General features: G+C 32.5%; 6 protein-coding genes across 6 annotated transcripts; 3 read left to right on the top strand and 3 right to left on the bottom strand.

Moving 5' to 3' along the window:
• The first annotated feature begins 193 nt into the window (after nt 1–193).
• On the top strand, nt 194–1812 carry Tsp_05212 (conserved hypothetical protein). The gene is made up of 5 exons (XM_003369754.1): nt 194–399; nt 429–496; nt 694–783; nt 864–914; nt 1736–1812. Exons 1-5 carry the CDS (start codon nt 194–196, stop codon nt 1810–1812), a joined length of 492 nt encoding a protein of 163 aa, XP_003369802.1.
• A 72-nt stretch (nt 1813–1884) lies between these two features.
• Tsp_05213 (F-box/WD repeat-containing protein 1A) lies at nt 1885–4828 on the bottom strand. The gene is made up of 14 exons (XM_003369755.1): nt 4742–4828; nt 4459–4557; nt 4255–4291; nt 4003–4189; nt 3815–3947; nt 3653–3790; nt 3427–3498; nt 3184–3302; nt 3026–3131; nt 2826–2969; nt 2490–2608; nt 2261–2389; nt 2124–2202; nt 1885–2037 (listed from the first exon to the last, which is right to left on the bottom strand). The coding sequence occupies exons 1-14, from the start codon at nt 4826–4828 to the stop codon at nt 1885–1887; spliced, it is 1602 nt and encodes a 533-aa protein (XP_003369803.1).
• A 1260-nt stretch (nt 4829–6088) lies between these two features.
• Tsp_05214 (NTF2-related export protein 1) lies at nt 6089–8009 on the top strand. The gene is made up of 8 exons (XM_003369756.1): nt 6089–6412; nt 6478–6646; nt 6961–7030; nt 7089–7177; nt 7242–7377; nt 7408–7579; nt 7653–7767; nt 7831–8009. Exons 1-8 carry the CDS (start codon nt 6089–6091, stop codon nt 8007–8009), a joined length of 1254 nt encoding a protein of 417 aa, XP_003369804.1.
• A 1963-nt stretch (nt 8010–9972) lies between these two features.
• Tsp_05215 (conserved hypothetical protein) lies at nt 9973–10308 on the bottom strand. The gene has a single exon (XM_003369757.1). The coding sequence runs from the start codon at nt 10306–10308 to the stop codon at nt 9973–9975; it is 336 nt and encodes a 111-aa protein (XP_003369805.1).
• Nucleotides 10309–10621: 313 nt separating this feature from the next.
• Tsp_05216 (conserved hypothetical protein) lies at nt 10622–11008 on the top strand. The gene has a single exon (XM_003369758.1). It carries the CDS (start codon nt 10622–10624, stop codon nt 11006–11008), a length of 387 nt encoding a protein of 128 aa, XP_003369806.1.
• Nucleotides 11009–11089: 81 nt separating this feature from the next.
• Tsp_05217 (hypothetical protein) lies at nt 11090–11722 on the bottom strand. The gene is made up of 2 exons (XM_003369759.1): nt 11471–11722; nt 11090–11215 (listed from the first exon to the last, which is right to left on the bottom strand). The coding sequence occupies exons 1-2, from the start codon at nt 11720–11722 to the stop codon at nt 11090–11092; spliced, it is 378 nt and encodes a 125-aa protein (XP_003369807.1).
• Between the last annotated feature and the right edge of the window lie 432 nt (nt 11723–12154).

A 12154-nucleotide genomic window follows, 5' to 3' on the forward strand; every position in this document is an offset into this window, starting at 1 on the left:
TAATTTTAATAATTGCAATAAACTAAGATTTCAGTAAGAAATACATTTTCCGTTCTTTGCATCATAACCTCTTACACTGCTAAGACAGAAATAACAATCATCAACATGGTTTTGTGATTCCCGCCACATCATAGGTACACCAAAAGGAAGAGATTTCACTGTTTTTTGCTCCATTTCCGCAAATGCTTAACACATGTGTGACACACTATATGTGGAGCCCAAGACTTATCTTGACCTCCTAGCTTTATACCAAAGTATGCGAAATATGCCTTCTTCACAAAATCTGTTATTTTCTGCCTCTTGCTCTTCACTACAAAACTGCCGCAAAGGTGATGAGTCTGGACTGCTTAAATACTTTCGTGGTGGCATTTTTTGTTACTTCACGGTCTCATTATACGTGTATGTCTTTTATCACTCTTTTAAAACAGAAATCACAATGTGTTACATACGTACAGTAGTGGAAAAAGTAATATAGCGCGCTGTGAAAAAACGGCACGTGATGAGGGAAAATAAATGTCATTTTCATAATCAACATGGTAAAAATACAAAAATTTAATTATAATTGTTAACGGTGATATCTGGAATGTAGAATGTATTGAATGATTTGTAATAGTCACTCACCAGACAGATTTATTGTAATTCAGCAAAAATATCATTTATTGATTGATAAGTTTTTAATATGTTTTCCCGCAGTTTTGCTTAACAACTTGTTGCAAAACATTGAATACGGTTCAAACGGTGCTTTTCGCAACACTGTCAAAAGTCAATCATCAAATGAATGCGGTTTGTAATTTTCATTTATTTAAGCATTATTCAGTCTGATTAATTTCGCATAAGCTTACATTCGTTTTTTCCTTTTGCAGCTGCAGTGAATAATCCCATGAATTTGCCTCCTGCGTCAAGGATGGCAGAAGGTAGGCAATATCATTTTACACGTGTTATTTAGAATGAAAATAAAAATGAAATATTGACTAATTGACTTCATACTGACGTAATTTCACAAGTTAATACGTTTTCTTTTATTTTAAAATTTTAAATATTGAGCACGTAGCGTCTAGAAAGATCACTCATTTGTGAATACTATATCATATATGCATATAAGCTATGCATGCTTCCTTTTAAAAAGCCATTTTATTTTGTTTACCAGATGGACAGACTTCTTTAATGTTCCTCAAATTTTGTTCAAATTGCTCTTTTTTTAAAGCATTAAGAACATTGTTGATTAAAACCTTTTCAAATTTACTCCATTTATATATATTTCAATAAATGTGATAATATCATTGAAAATTAATAGCATCATATCAAATGATCTATTATAAGAAAATGATAACTTCATGTTTTAAATTAACGTATGTATGAACATTTGAAATTTCAGTTTTGAACAAACTAGCATTGCTCTATTTCAAAATGTATTTGAAAAGCAGTCAAATTCTGAATTAGTTATTATTCCTATTTTGAGTCATGAAAATGATGCAATTCTGAAACTGAAATAAAATGCTTGCGTAAAATCGTCAAAATTTATTTTCATTTGTTTGCGTCTCTTCAAAATTAATCATTTTTTGCATTATTCATTACAACTGTTTGTTAATTAACTTACTTCATATTTTGTTTGTGAAGTACATCATACAATAAAATAAAATAAAATAAAAATCTGTTTAATGGGGCAAAAAGATAAATTTTTCAAAAAAACGAAAATAACGAACGCATGTTATAAAAAAATTGTTGATTTTTATAGCATGGGCATGTGTGGATAAAAATTTTCCAACTGCCAGTCAGGCAAGCGTTAATATTGAAATAAATGGCGATTTGTGACACTATCAAATAACTTTCCTCATTTTCGATCACTGGATGTACAATTTCTCTTTGTTATGCAAGTGAACTATTTCATTGAGCGTTACGCTGGTTTATTGCGCGTGTTGCTGTCGTAGGTTGTGCTTTGTAATTCAAAAAATCCCAAACCAATATTGTATCGTCATGTGAGCTGCTTACAATTTGAAATTCATCGAACTGCAAGCGAAACACTCGACCTGTGTGTTCCTGAAAAAGCAATCCACGTTCATTTAAAATAAAACAAAAATAAACAATAAATAATAAATGGATATTCATTTATATACATTACATACCACTAGTGTTTTCAAGCACAACGAAGTAGACGAGGAACAAGGATTCAGAGCTGCTTGGAGATCCCATATTTTTATTTTACTGAAAATTTGTACATTTAAAAAAAGTAAATAACCAATGATTAAAAAAATTATCTTACCCATCATAAGCCCCAGATACAATGCGCTTGTTGTCAAAACGAATGCAACGCACAAGTTCTTCGTGCCCTTCAAGAACTCGCAAACAAATACCACTTTCAATATCCCAAAGTCTACAGAAAGTATAATATCTCAAATAAAAATAAAATAAACTAAAAAACACTTCCAATTTGAAATCTCCATCCCTACTATCACACGCGGCTATTTTATTAACGACGCATACATGATTACCTGATAGTGTTATCAGAACTTCCTGAAACTACCAGGCGATCACGATATTGAAGGCAAGCAATGCCACGTTTATGACCATTTAACGTGCGCACAAATTCGCATGAATCAGTACTCCATACCTAAAACATTATATAACACTGAAGAAATCAACTTGACACACTAATAATTAATAAACATAGCAGATTTCAGTTTACAATTTACTTGGTTTCTAATTTGAGATCAAAAACAATTTTCTAAATATAACTTCAAACTTAATTACTACTTTGTTTAAAAAAAACAGATAGAAAACAAGCACATATACAATATATATGTATGATTTAATCACATTATGCATACTTTAATTGTTCGATCACCAGATGCTGAAACAATGTATTTTTCGTCAAAATCCACAACATTAACGGCCGCTCGATGGCCTACCAAGACACGACGCAAATTTATAACAGTTGGAGAAACCATATCCCAAACTGCTATGCTTCGGTCCTAAATCAATAAAAGCCAAAATTACATTAAACATTCTAATGTAATATGCTGTTTACTTTCGAGCATGTGACCATCATTCCATTTTGGAATCGTAAATGTAATACAGCTTCGCAGTGATGAATAAGAGAGCATAACATATGGCCAGTGTTGACATCCCATACTCTTCAAAAAAAACATTTTTAAAAATATAAAAAGAATAATCGCAATGCCATACCTCACTGTTGAATCACTCGAGCCACTAATAATCACTCGATCGTCATACTGTAAACAAAGAACCGATCCCGTGTGACCAGTCAGTACTTTTATACAACTCAATGTTTTAAAATCGAATATCTAAAAATAATAATACACACAAAAATATCAGTTCTTAATTTATGATTATACATACATTGTTCTATTAAAAAAAGTTTGGAACAAAAGTACTTAAATTCCAGAAATCAGCGCTATTCAAATATACTGTACTAAAACTACTGGTGAACATGACCTTATGTCTGGTACAAATGTGCACAAAAAATGGGTCAACAGCACCCTAACAATAAATAATAGCAAAAAATAACTTGTGAATACAAAAAACATGGTCTATAATAAAATCACCACAAAAATAAATGGAACAAAATAACATGAATGGCGAAAATAATGCCAAGTAGATAAATTTCAATAATGCTGCAATAAATTTCACGCACCTTTATAGTATTATCTCTGAGACCAGAGACTATTTTTTTGTCATCATACTGAAGACAGTAAACACCTTTGCTATTATCTGAACGACAATTGATTCGATAAAGCAACAAACGACCATGCTTCCAGTTGCTTTCAATAGTCTAAAAAAGGCCAAGAAAAGTTACATTCTGTAGAACTGAACGGTATAAGCAGAAAATTGCAACTTCAATATCCTTGATAATTTGATTGTACAGCTTGCGGTAAAAGCAATGCAACTGTGAATATCCACCTGGCTTTGTCCTAACAATATGTTCAATCCTTAAAAAAGAATTGATTAAAATAATGAAAAATACAAAAAACAAAGCTTTTGTACCAGCCACGCTTATGGGCCAAACCTTTCCAAAGTGAATCGCTGTGTACTTTACGTTCAATGAACTTCTTCCACAAATGACCTTGCGCAATTACGCGCCTCCAATCGCGACTTACATATTCAGCAATGGAGAGCGTTTTGGCATCCAAATACGAAAGCACCTTCACAGCTATGTTAAGCAAACCTTTAGCTGAAATAAACAAAAAAAGAAAAATTATATTTGAAAATTGAAAAAAAGGCAAAAACAAAAATTACCTGCTAAAAGAGAGATAAAATCCCTTTGAAACATTGGCTTTAAAAAAGAATTCACTAAACCATGCTGATGATGATTCATACAAGACAATAAAACTTGTATACAGTTAACTTGATCACTTTCTGACCACAATAGAAATGTCTACAGATTGCCAAACTATTTACTGGCTTCTTATTTATAATAAATGATAAATCAATCAATCAAACCTCAACAATTTTATCTCTTTGCTTTAGGTAAATATCGGACAATGTATTTTGAGTTTCGTTGAGACTTAAGCCAGCAAGCATCAATGCAGTAGCAGGTGCCTAAAATATAAATGTAAAATCAAAAAAATGCAAGATAATTAATAATTGTATATATAAAAAAAAGTATTTTTCATTTCAACATGTTTCTAGCAACAACAGTCTCGAAAAAACTAAGTGCTGCCGCATTTCATAAAATACAAATAACTGAAAATTGCAAAATTAACTCTGGATATGTATCAATCACCTGATATTTTTCTTCAGAAGTTTCAGTGGGCAAGTTTCCAACTGACATTGATCGAACGCCCTTTGAATCCTGCTCTGAAGTACCCATAAAATCTAAATGCAGTTTACTGTTCAACATCCTGGCAAATCAATCAAAATCTGACAAACGACAACAATTATATTATTTCACTGTTTGTATTATTACTTAAAATTATAAAAGAAACAAAAGTGCTATAAAAAACAAAAATACTAAATAATTAATAGATGAATTTATAATCTGACTGGGAATAATCACTTATTGTCAAGGTAATATTTAAGGTTCTTTCAAAAATGAAATCAAATCATTAAAGAACTAAGATTATATAGCTATTACTACAGTATGAAACAGGAAAGCAAAAGAAAAAAAATATAACAAAATAAAACTTATTACAAGATTAAAGTCGAGTTTAAACTATAATCTAGAATAATGTTGAATTAACTCACTCGAACATAAAAGAGCAAATTCAAAACAGATTTTTCAGCAAAGAAAACACAGATGAAACCGTAATAGGAAATAGCAATGTTAATTTTTAAAAAATGCCTAACAGAGCCTTCTTCCCTGGGCTAGTCAAATGAATTCTCAAAAACAAAGAAGTAACGCACGCCAGTTTTATTGTTGACACTTGACAAAACGAGAATTAATCGTACTGTAGAATACATCGTATGAACATGCCCAATTGTTAAAATCAAGTACAATTATGAGCATTATTTGATTCTTTGTTTAAGTTAAATAAAATGCAGAACTTTGAATATATATATATGTATATAATACACTTTTGAATAGAATTAAAGATTAAATATATTTTAGTGATATAAGCCTAAACAATCAGCCTTTTAAAATGCTTAATTTTTGCAAGATATATAATCAAAAGTTTTTTAATAATAATTATATTATTTACCATTTATAGATTTTTTATTTATTATAATATAATATTAATAATGTTGTTTTTATAATTTTCATATAATAATAAGTAAAGGGATAATAAAATTTCTTTATTTATGCAATCATAACTATGAAATTGTAACCTCATTCCCACATTAAGATAACTTTTTTTACTTTAAATAATTTTTAATTTTTGTATAAAAGTTTGACATTCAGGACACTTTAAACAAAGGTCAAAACAACTGTATTTTAAATTAAACGTAAGCACTTTAAAAGGCACATTTACTCTGTGCGTTGTATATCAGCGCTTTCTTCATTCTCTCGTTCGGACTTCGACGGACGCGCCGCTCTCGACTTTCTCTCTCTCGTCCTACTGGTAAGCTTTCATGTGATTAAGATTGATTTCGATTGTAAATAATTTTGAATAATTTAGCTTTGGCCACAACTATGCATTGTCAACCAGCTAGTGCTACGGTAAATGAAAAGACTGTGGAAATGGGCAACAACAGTGAACAATTGCCGTTGGATGTGAGCGTTAAGGCTGCAAATGAGTTGGTATTGGAGTACAGTGATTTATTGACGAATGGTGGGAAAAGTCTTCACAGACTTTATTCCATTGATGCTGAGCTGATGTGCAATTCGGAAGAAGTTAATGGAATTGATGCAATTCGAGAACATATCGCCGCAAACGAATTCAGAAGTGGTGTAGAAAAAGTGAAAATAGTCCATTGTCAAACAGAAGTGTTCACAAATCAACTTTTGTTGATTCAGGTATTTTATTTTTATTGTTTATCTGTGAGATACATGAGATATATATTTTTTACTTATATTTTTAGATTATGGGAACGTTGAAAATAAAAAACAAGCAAGGAGAAAAGATGTTCTCTCAAATTTTGAAAGTTCAAGCAAAATCTAAGACATCTTACTACATTACAAAAGAAATGTTTCAATTCCTTGATGGAGTTAACGGAAGCGGAATCGACAAGAAAATTGTCATAAAGAAAGGTAATTTTCAGTTTATACTGTTATTTTTAAATATTTAATTGCACACAACATTTCAGTGTTAAAAAAATAAAATAAAATTTGATAAGTATAGTAAAACCCCTTTCCATAACCAAAAATTAAATGTAATTTCTTATTTCACTGTTTTGTTTTCATTTTTTCCTTTTCACTTATTATTTTTTTGAAATACCCATTTGTGAATTGACTTTTGAGTTTTATAATTTATACACTTTTAATATAAGGTTCAGTTTGATAAAGCAGTTTTATTTTCTGATTCTTATTCTATTATTAATGGTTTTGTTTTGATTACGTTAAAGAATTGCTACAGAATACTGATGGCTGTGAAATTGCGCAAAATCAAGAGACTGGAACAGTGAAATCTGCTCTGTAAGTGATCCATCTGAAATACCTTTACAAAATTTATTTTTACATGCTTTTTGTTAAGCGATGAGAAATGCAGCAGTGCTCTTCCAACTGACAAGCAAAGTTTTTCTTTGGAATTAAATGACATTTCCTCCTCATCATCGTCAGAAAGTATATCTTTAGCTTATTTTTAAAGCAGGACAGGATTTGTTATTTATTCTAATATAATTAACAGAAAAAATGGAATTTGATGAAGCGATGGTGTCGGAGAAAACAGACAATAATTCATTTGACGATGAAAGTCAGAATGCATTAGAATGGAAATTTGATGACATCAGTGAAAATGACCAACGCCGTTTGAAGATGAAGCAGTTTTTTGAATTAAAAAAATTTAAAAATAGTAATGGAGATGAAAAAAAGAGTCATGAAGAAAAAAACAGCAGTAATAAAGATGAAAAACTTAGTGGTCAAATGGAGAAGAAAAACGGTGAAACTGAACGTAATACCTGGGCAGAAGTGGTTCGAAGTGGAAAATCCATGCGTGGTTCAGTGGCATGTCAAAGACCGAATAATGTAAACGGAAGAATGAAAAATTAAAATCATAAATTAGTTCATATATCATTGAATGCTGCATATATTATTTTAGAAAGTGACTACAAGGAAAAGCAGACGTGAAACGGTTACTTCCCAAACCAGAAAAATTCTTCTCAAGAACCTTCCTATTAGCGTTAGATACAACGATGTGTTTATGCGTTTTAAACGTAAGAGAAACCAACTTTTTTAATGAAAGCTTGTGCAATTTTCATCTGATTTCAAAATTTTAGATTTTGGTTTCATTGATAAAATCGATATTCGAGTTGAACTTTCGGAAGACAATAAACTGAAAACCAAATCTGCCATTATTACCTTCAGGGACATACAAGTTGTTAATTATTTGCTGAGCTATGATGAGATATTTCTGAACGGCGTGCCCTTAACCATCGTGCCGTACGTGGAAAATTAGCGGTACAGCATCTTTTTCATTATACTCACGGAAATCATTTTTTCACTTATCATTATTATCGGAGAAACTTATTTAATACTCCGTTTTATAATTTCATGTATTTTTTATCTTTTCTTAAATTAATTGATCGATTACATGTCTATTTGAAATTAACCTTTTCTAACATTTTGAAGGATTTATAATTTTAGTATCATATAACGTGATATCTACTGTTAATAAATTAAAATTCACTTGTACTATTTGAAAATTTTTTTTCGCAGTTTTGAATTTGCAATCATTTTGCACAGCTATCAAATAGGCAATAAATGATCAAAACAACTTTTAATAAAACTTCATCTTTGTGCTATATTTTTTAATGCATTCATCTAAATAAATTTTTATTTACTAAAACTCTTTACGCAATAATGAGCTGAAAACAGTTTTATAACGTTGCGCAATTCTGCTTTAACTCATTACCAATAACTGATAATAACAGTATCGATCACAACACATAATTGCTAACAACAACTACATAGAATGAAATCAGATATTGAAAAAGCAAATGACAAAAATGAAATTGAAAAAAGTAATTCTACCAGTCTTTTTCTATCATTTTTTCCATAATCAAGTATGTACAATTAAAAATTTGAAAAACTAAAAAATATGAAAAATAAAAATGCATTATTTACTTTAAAAAATACAGAAGTAAATAATGCATTTAAATTTTACAGTAAATAAACATAAAAATAAAGAAATAAAATTTTTTTTCATAAACGTAGAACTTCTAAACATGAAAACTGTTTTGCATCCTAATTATGTTAACATCATGCATAACTTGTTTACTGGCCATCTTTTACTTTCCCCTTGAAGATGTGAATTTGAAACTTTGTTGCTTGTTGTGTAGTCATCCATATCCATTAATTTGCATCACCCTTTGTTTTATGGTAGTACGCTTCAAGCATTTCAGATTACAATTTTTTAAACCTATTCTCAAAATGAAATAAATTATTATTAATGTATTTTTCTGATTATTAAAATTAATATTCTGTATTTTTAATTTGACACACATTCGTGCCTGCTTTTCTTACATTTTGCCTGTGGCTTTCTTTTGATTTTAGTTATTTCAAAATTTTATTGTATTATAGTTTGTGTTGGGCTTAACTGAATAAATTTAAATTTTTTATTTTTTATTTAATTATTATATACTTCTAATTTGAAATTTCAAGTTGTCAGTTACTTAGCCGTAATGCAATTCTTGCTTTTTAAACATTGCTATTTCAAGTAGGACCGTTTTTATAATAATTAATTTTAAATCTTGTTAATATGAATGGAAATCATTCATCTTTTGAAATGTACATATTTACGTCTATGGTACTTTTCAGTTTTGAATTTTTTCTTCAAAAAATTTTTAAAAATACAGTATTTTATTCATATATAGTTCATGTAATTCTCTTAATTTTTTTATACATTTGGCTTTGTGATGCTACATTTGCTGTCGAAATAATTGATATATACTACCTTGAAGTTAATATAAAAGCTATTTATAATACATGTTATTTCATTTTTTATGATTAATTTTGGTCATTTATGTGGTAACAGTTTTATATTTCTTATGATATTCTTATACAGTATCTTTTTTTGACTGTAATGTTTCATGTTTTTTAATTTCTTTATTTGACGTTTTTTTGCTTTAAAATTCCAAACAATTGCGCAACGGTGCTTGAATTTTTGCTCACTAAACACTTTAAGCTAACTCGGTTTATTGCTTCTTTACTATTCAGCATTTTATTGAACTTGTTCAGTTTGCTTTCTATTCCTTTATTTGCTAATTTGATGAAGTTAAATGTAATTTTCAATGGTAAAAATTTATTCAGTGGTAAAAAGTATAATACAATACAATGCAATGTAATATATTACAATACAAACAAAAATAAACTGTATGAAGAATAAGAAGATACAAAATAAAAGTGCAAAAAGGTGGCCCTTAGAAATTCACCGGCTCAGGAACATCATACGCCACCGCTCTTAAGAACTGCTCCATTGTACGCTTTCCGCTATCGTATTCTGCCGTCAGTGCAGTTATGCGCAACTGCACATCTTTATATTTGTTGCTCTTTACCCGTAAATGACTGGCGGTAACGCGTCCTGATGTCACTTGCTCTATCAACGTTTCCGTTGATCCCTGCTCATCGATCAGCAAACGGAGCAGTTCGTAAAAGCTGAGGTGGCGTTTTCCTGCTTGCCGGTTCATTCTAAAGTGCCACCCTTCTAAATGGTTGTTTGTGCGTATTTCTACATGATACACGTTCCAAAGCGGCATTCTGTTAGGGGTCATCCTCTGCTGGGGAGGCGCTCTCTTCGCAGTCGCAGGGATGTCCGTCATCAGCAGCTCCTTCAACTGCCGCACCACTTCCGCCAGTTCTTTTCCCACTTCCTTTCGTTTCTTCACCGAGGCGGCTGTTGCTTCCGTAACCCCGACGGCTGGCTACTTGTCTTCCTTATCAGCGTCTGTTTTGACTGAAGAGACGTTCGCCTTGAGCGTGGTGAACTCTCTCCAAACGCGCTCTTCCTGGACCGCAAATTCGATCGCCTCCGCGAAACTATCCGTCCCGCTTTGAAATACGGCAGCTTTGATGGTGTCCGTGGAGAGTTCTGCTTTGAATTGTTGCAGCAGGATCTTGTCGGCCGATCCGCTCATCTCAGGAAACGCCTGCGCAAGTGACCAGCGAACACCCGCACGCTTTCACCCCGTTGCTGTTTCCGCCGGAAAAACTCGGCGAACCTCTCTGGCCCGGTGCGCACCCCGAATGCTTCAAACAGGGTCGACTTCAGGCCATCGTAATCGTCCGTCTCCTGGACGTCCATGGCCCTCATTATGCCCCGCACCTCCGCATCAGTATGATACTGGACAAGGGCTGCTCGTCTCTCCGGGGCTATACCGGCGGCTCAGATGTACATCTCCATATGTTCGAACCAGGTCTCCACGTTCGACGACTTGGTTAGTACTTCGAGCAGCCTAACCCATTCCGGACCATCTTTACTGCCGAGCTCGTCAGCGCTAAATTGCTACGAACCATCACCAACGGTTAAATATTTATTGTTTAAAAAAACAACGGAGTAGGATACGACAACAACAGTCGAGAATGCGGAACCGTAGCTAAGAGAGCAACCGACTGACTTCGCCGTGTCCGCTTATCTGACGTCACGTTTTCCCTACGGTGTGTTGGCTTACAAAAATATTAGTAAGATGTGCAGGTACAATTCTGTTCTGCCGCCGTCACAACAATAAGCAACTATGTCTTTTCTAACAATTAAAGTATATACAAGAGGAATTAATTTCGATTTTTTAAATATATGAATGGTGACAGCTGCTGGTACCATTCAGGAACAATTTTAAATGTTCCATCTATGCACCAGACAGAATGTGCAGCCAATTCCCGCAAATTTTCTTCTGTACAAAATATTGAAACAGAATTATTTACATTTTTATACAACAATAACTGCCGCCCCGACTTTGTCACACGCCACTGTGCTGGAATTTCCATTTGCTGGCGTGTTGCTAGCAGTGGGGGAAAACGTTTGGCCTGGCTTCTGTACATTGCCGCTTTCGCTTTTTTGCATGTTGGAAACTGACCAGCAGCTTCCAAGCTGGTGGATGCACTTCGGTATTCTTCGCTATATATTTGCGGCACTGGTTTCGTTTCTTCCCTTGCGCGGCGTTTAAGAGTGTTCATCTTCTATATTTTATGCAATATTGAATTATCGACGGAACTTGTCTCAGCATGCGGTGCTGTTCTCAAAACAGTGTTTACTTCGAGGTTGGTGTAAACTGCACCCCTACATCCACTATTTACCTACATGAGAAATCAGAATGCTGACTGATAAAAATGGAATACTACAATAATAAATTATTACTTACACGATTGAAAATCAACTTTTTCATCAAAATTTTGTGTTTCAGGAGGTGACCTCTACCTTCATACACCAAATAATAGTTATTTCGCTTATTTAAAACCAAATGCAAATTGTCAGCCATGAAATAAGACAAATCAGAGGAACGTCAAGCACAAAGAGCAGATAAGGTGCAAAATGGAGAGAACGCGGTTCGTTACTGAATATATATAAATCTGCTCCCACTTTTTGTAAATAAATTTGTTGCCTGTTGA

Source organism: Trichinella spiralis, assembly GCF_000181795.1.
Source record: "Trichinella spiralis strain ISS 195 chromosome Unknown Scfld1557, whole genome shotgun sequence".
Classification (NCBI taxonomy): Eukaryota; Metazoa; Nematoda; class Enoplea; order Trichinellida; family Trichinellidae; genus Trichinella; species Trichinella spiralis.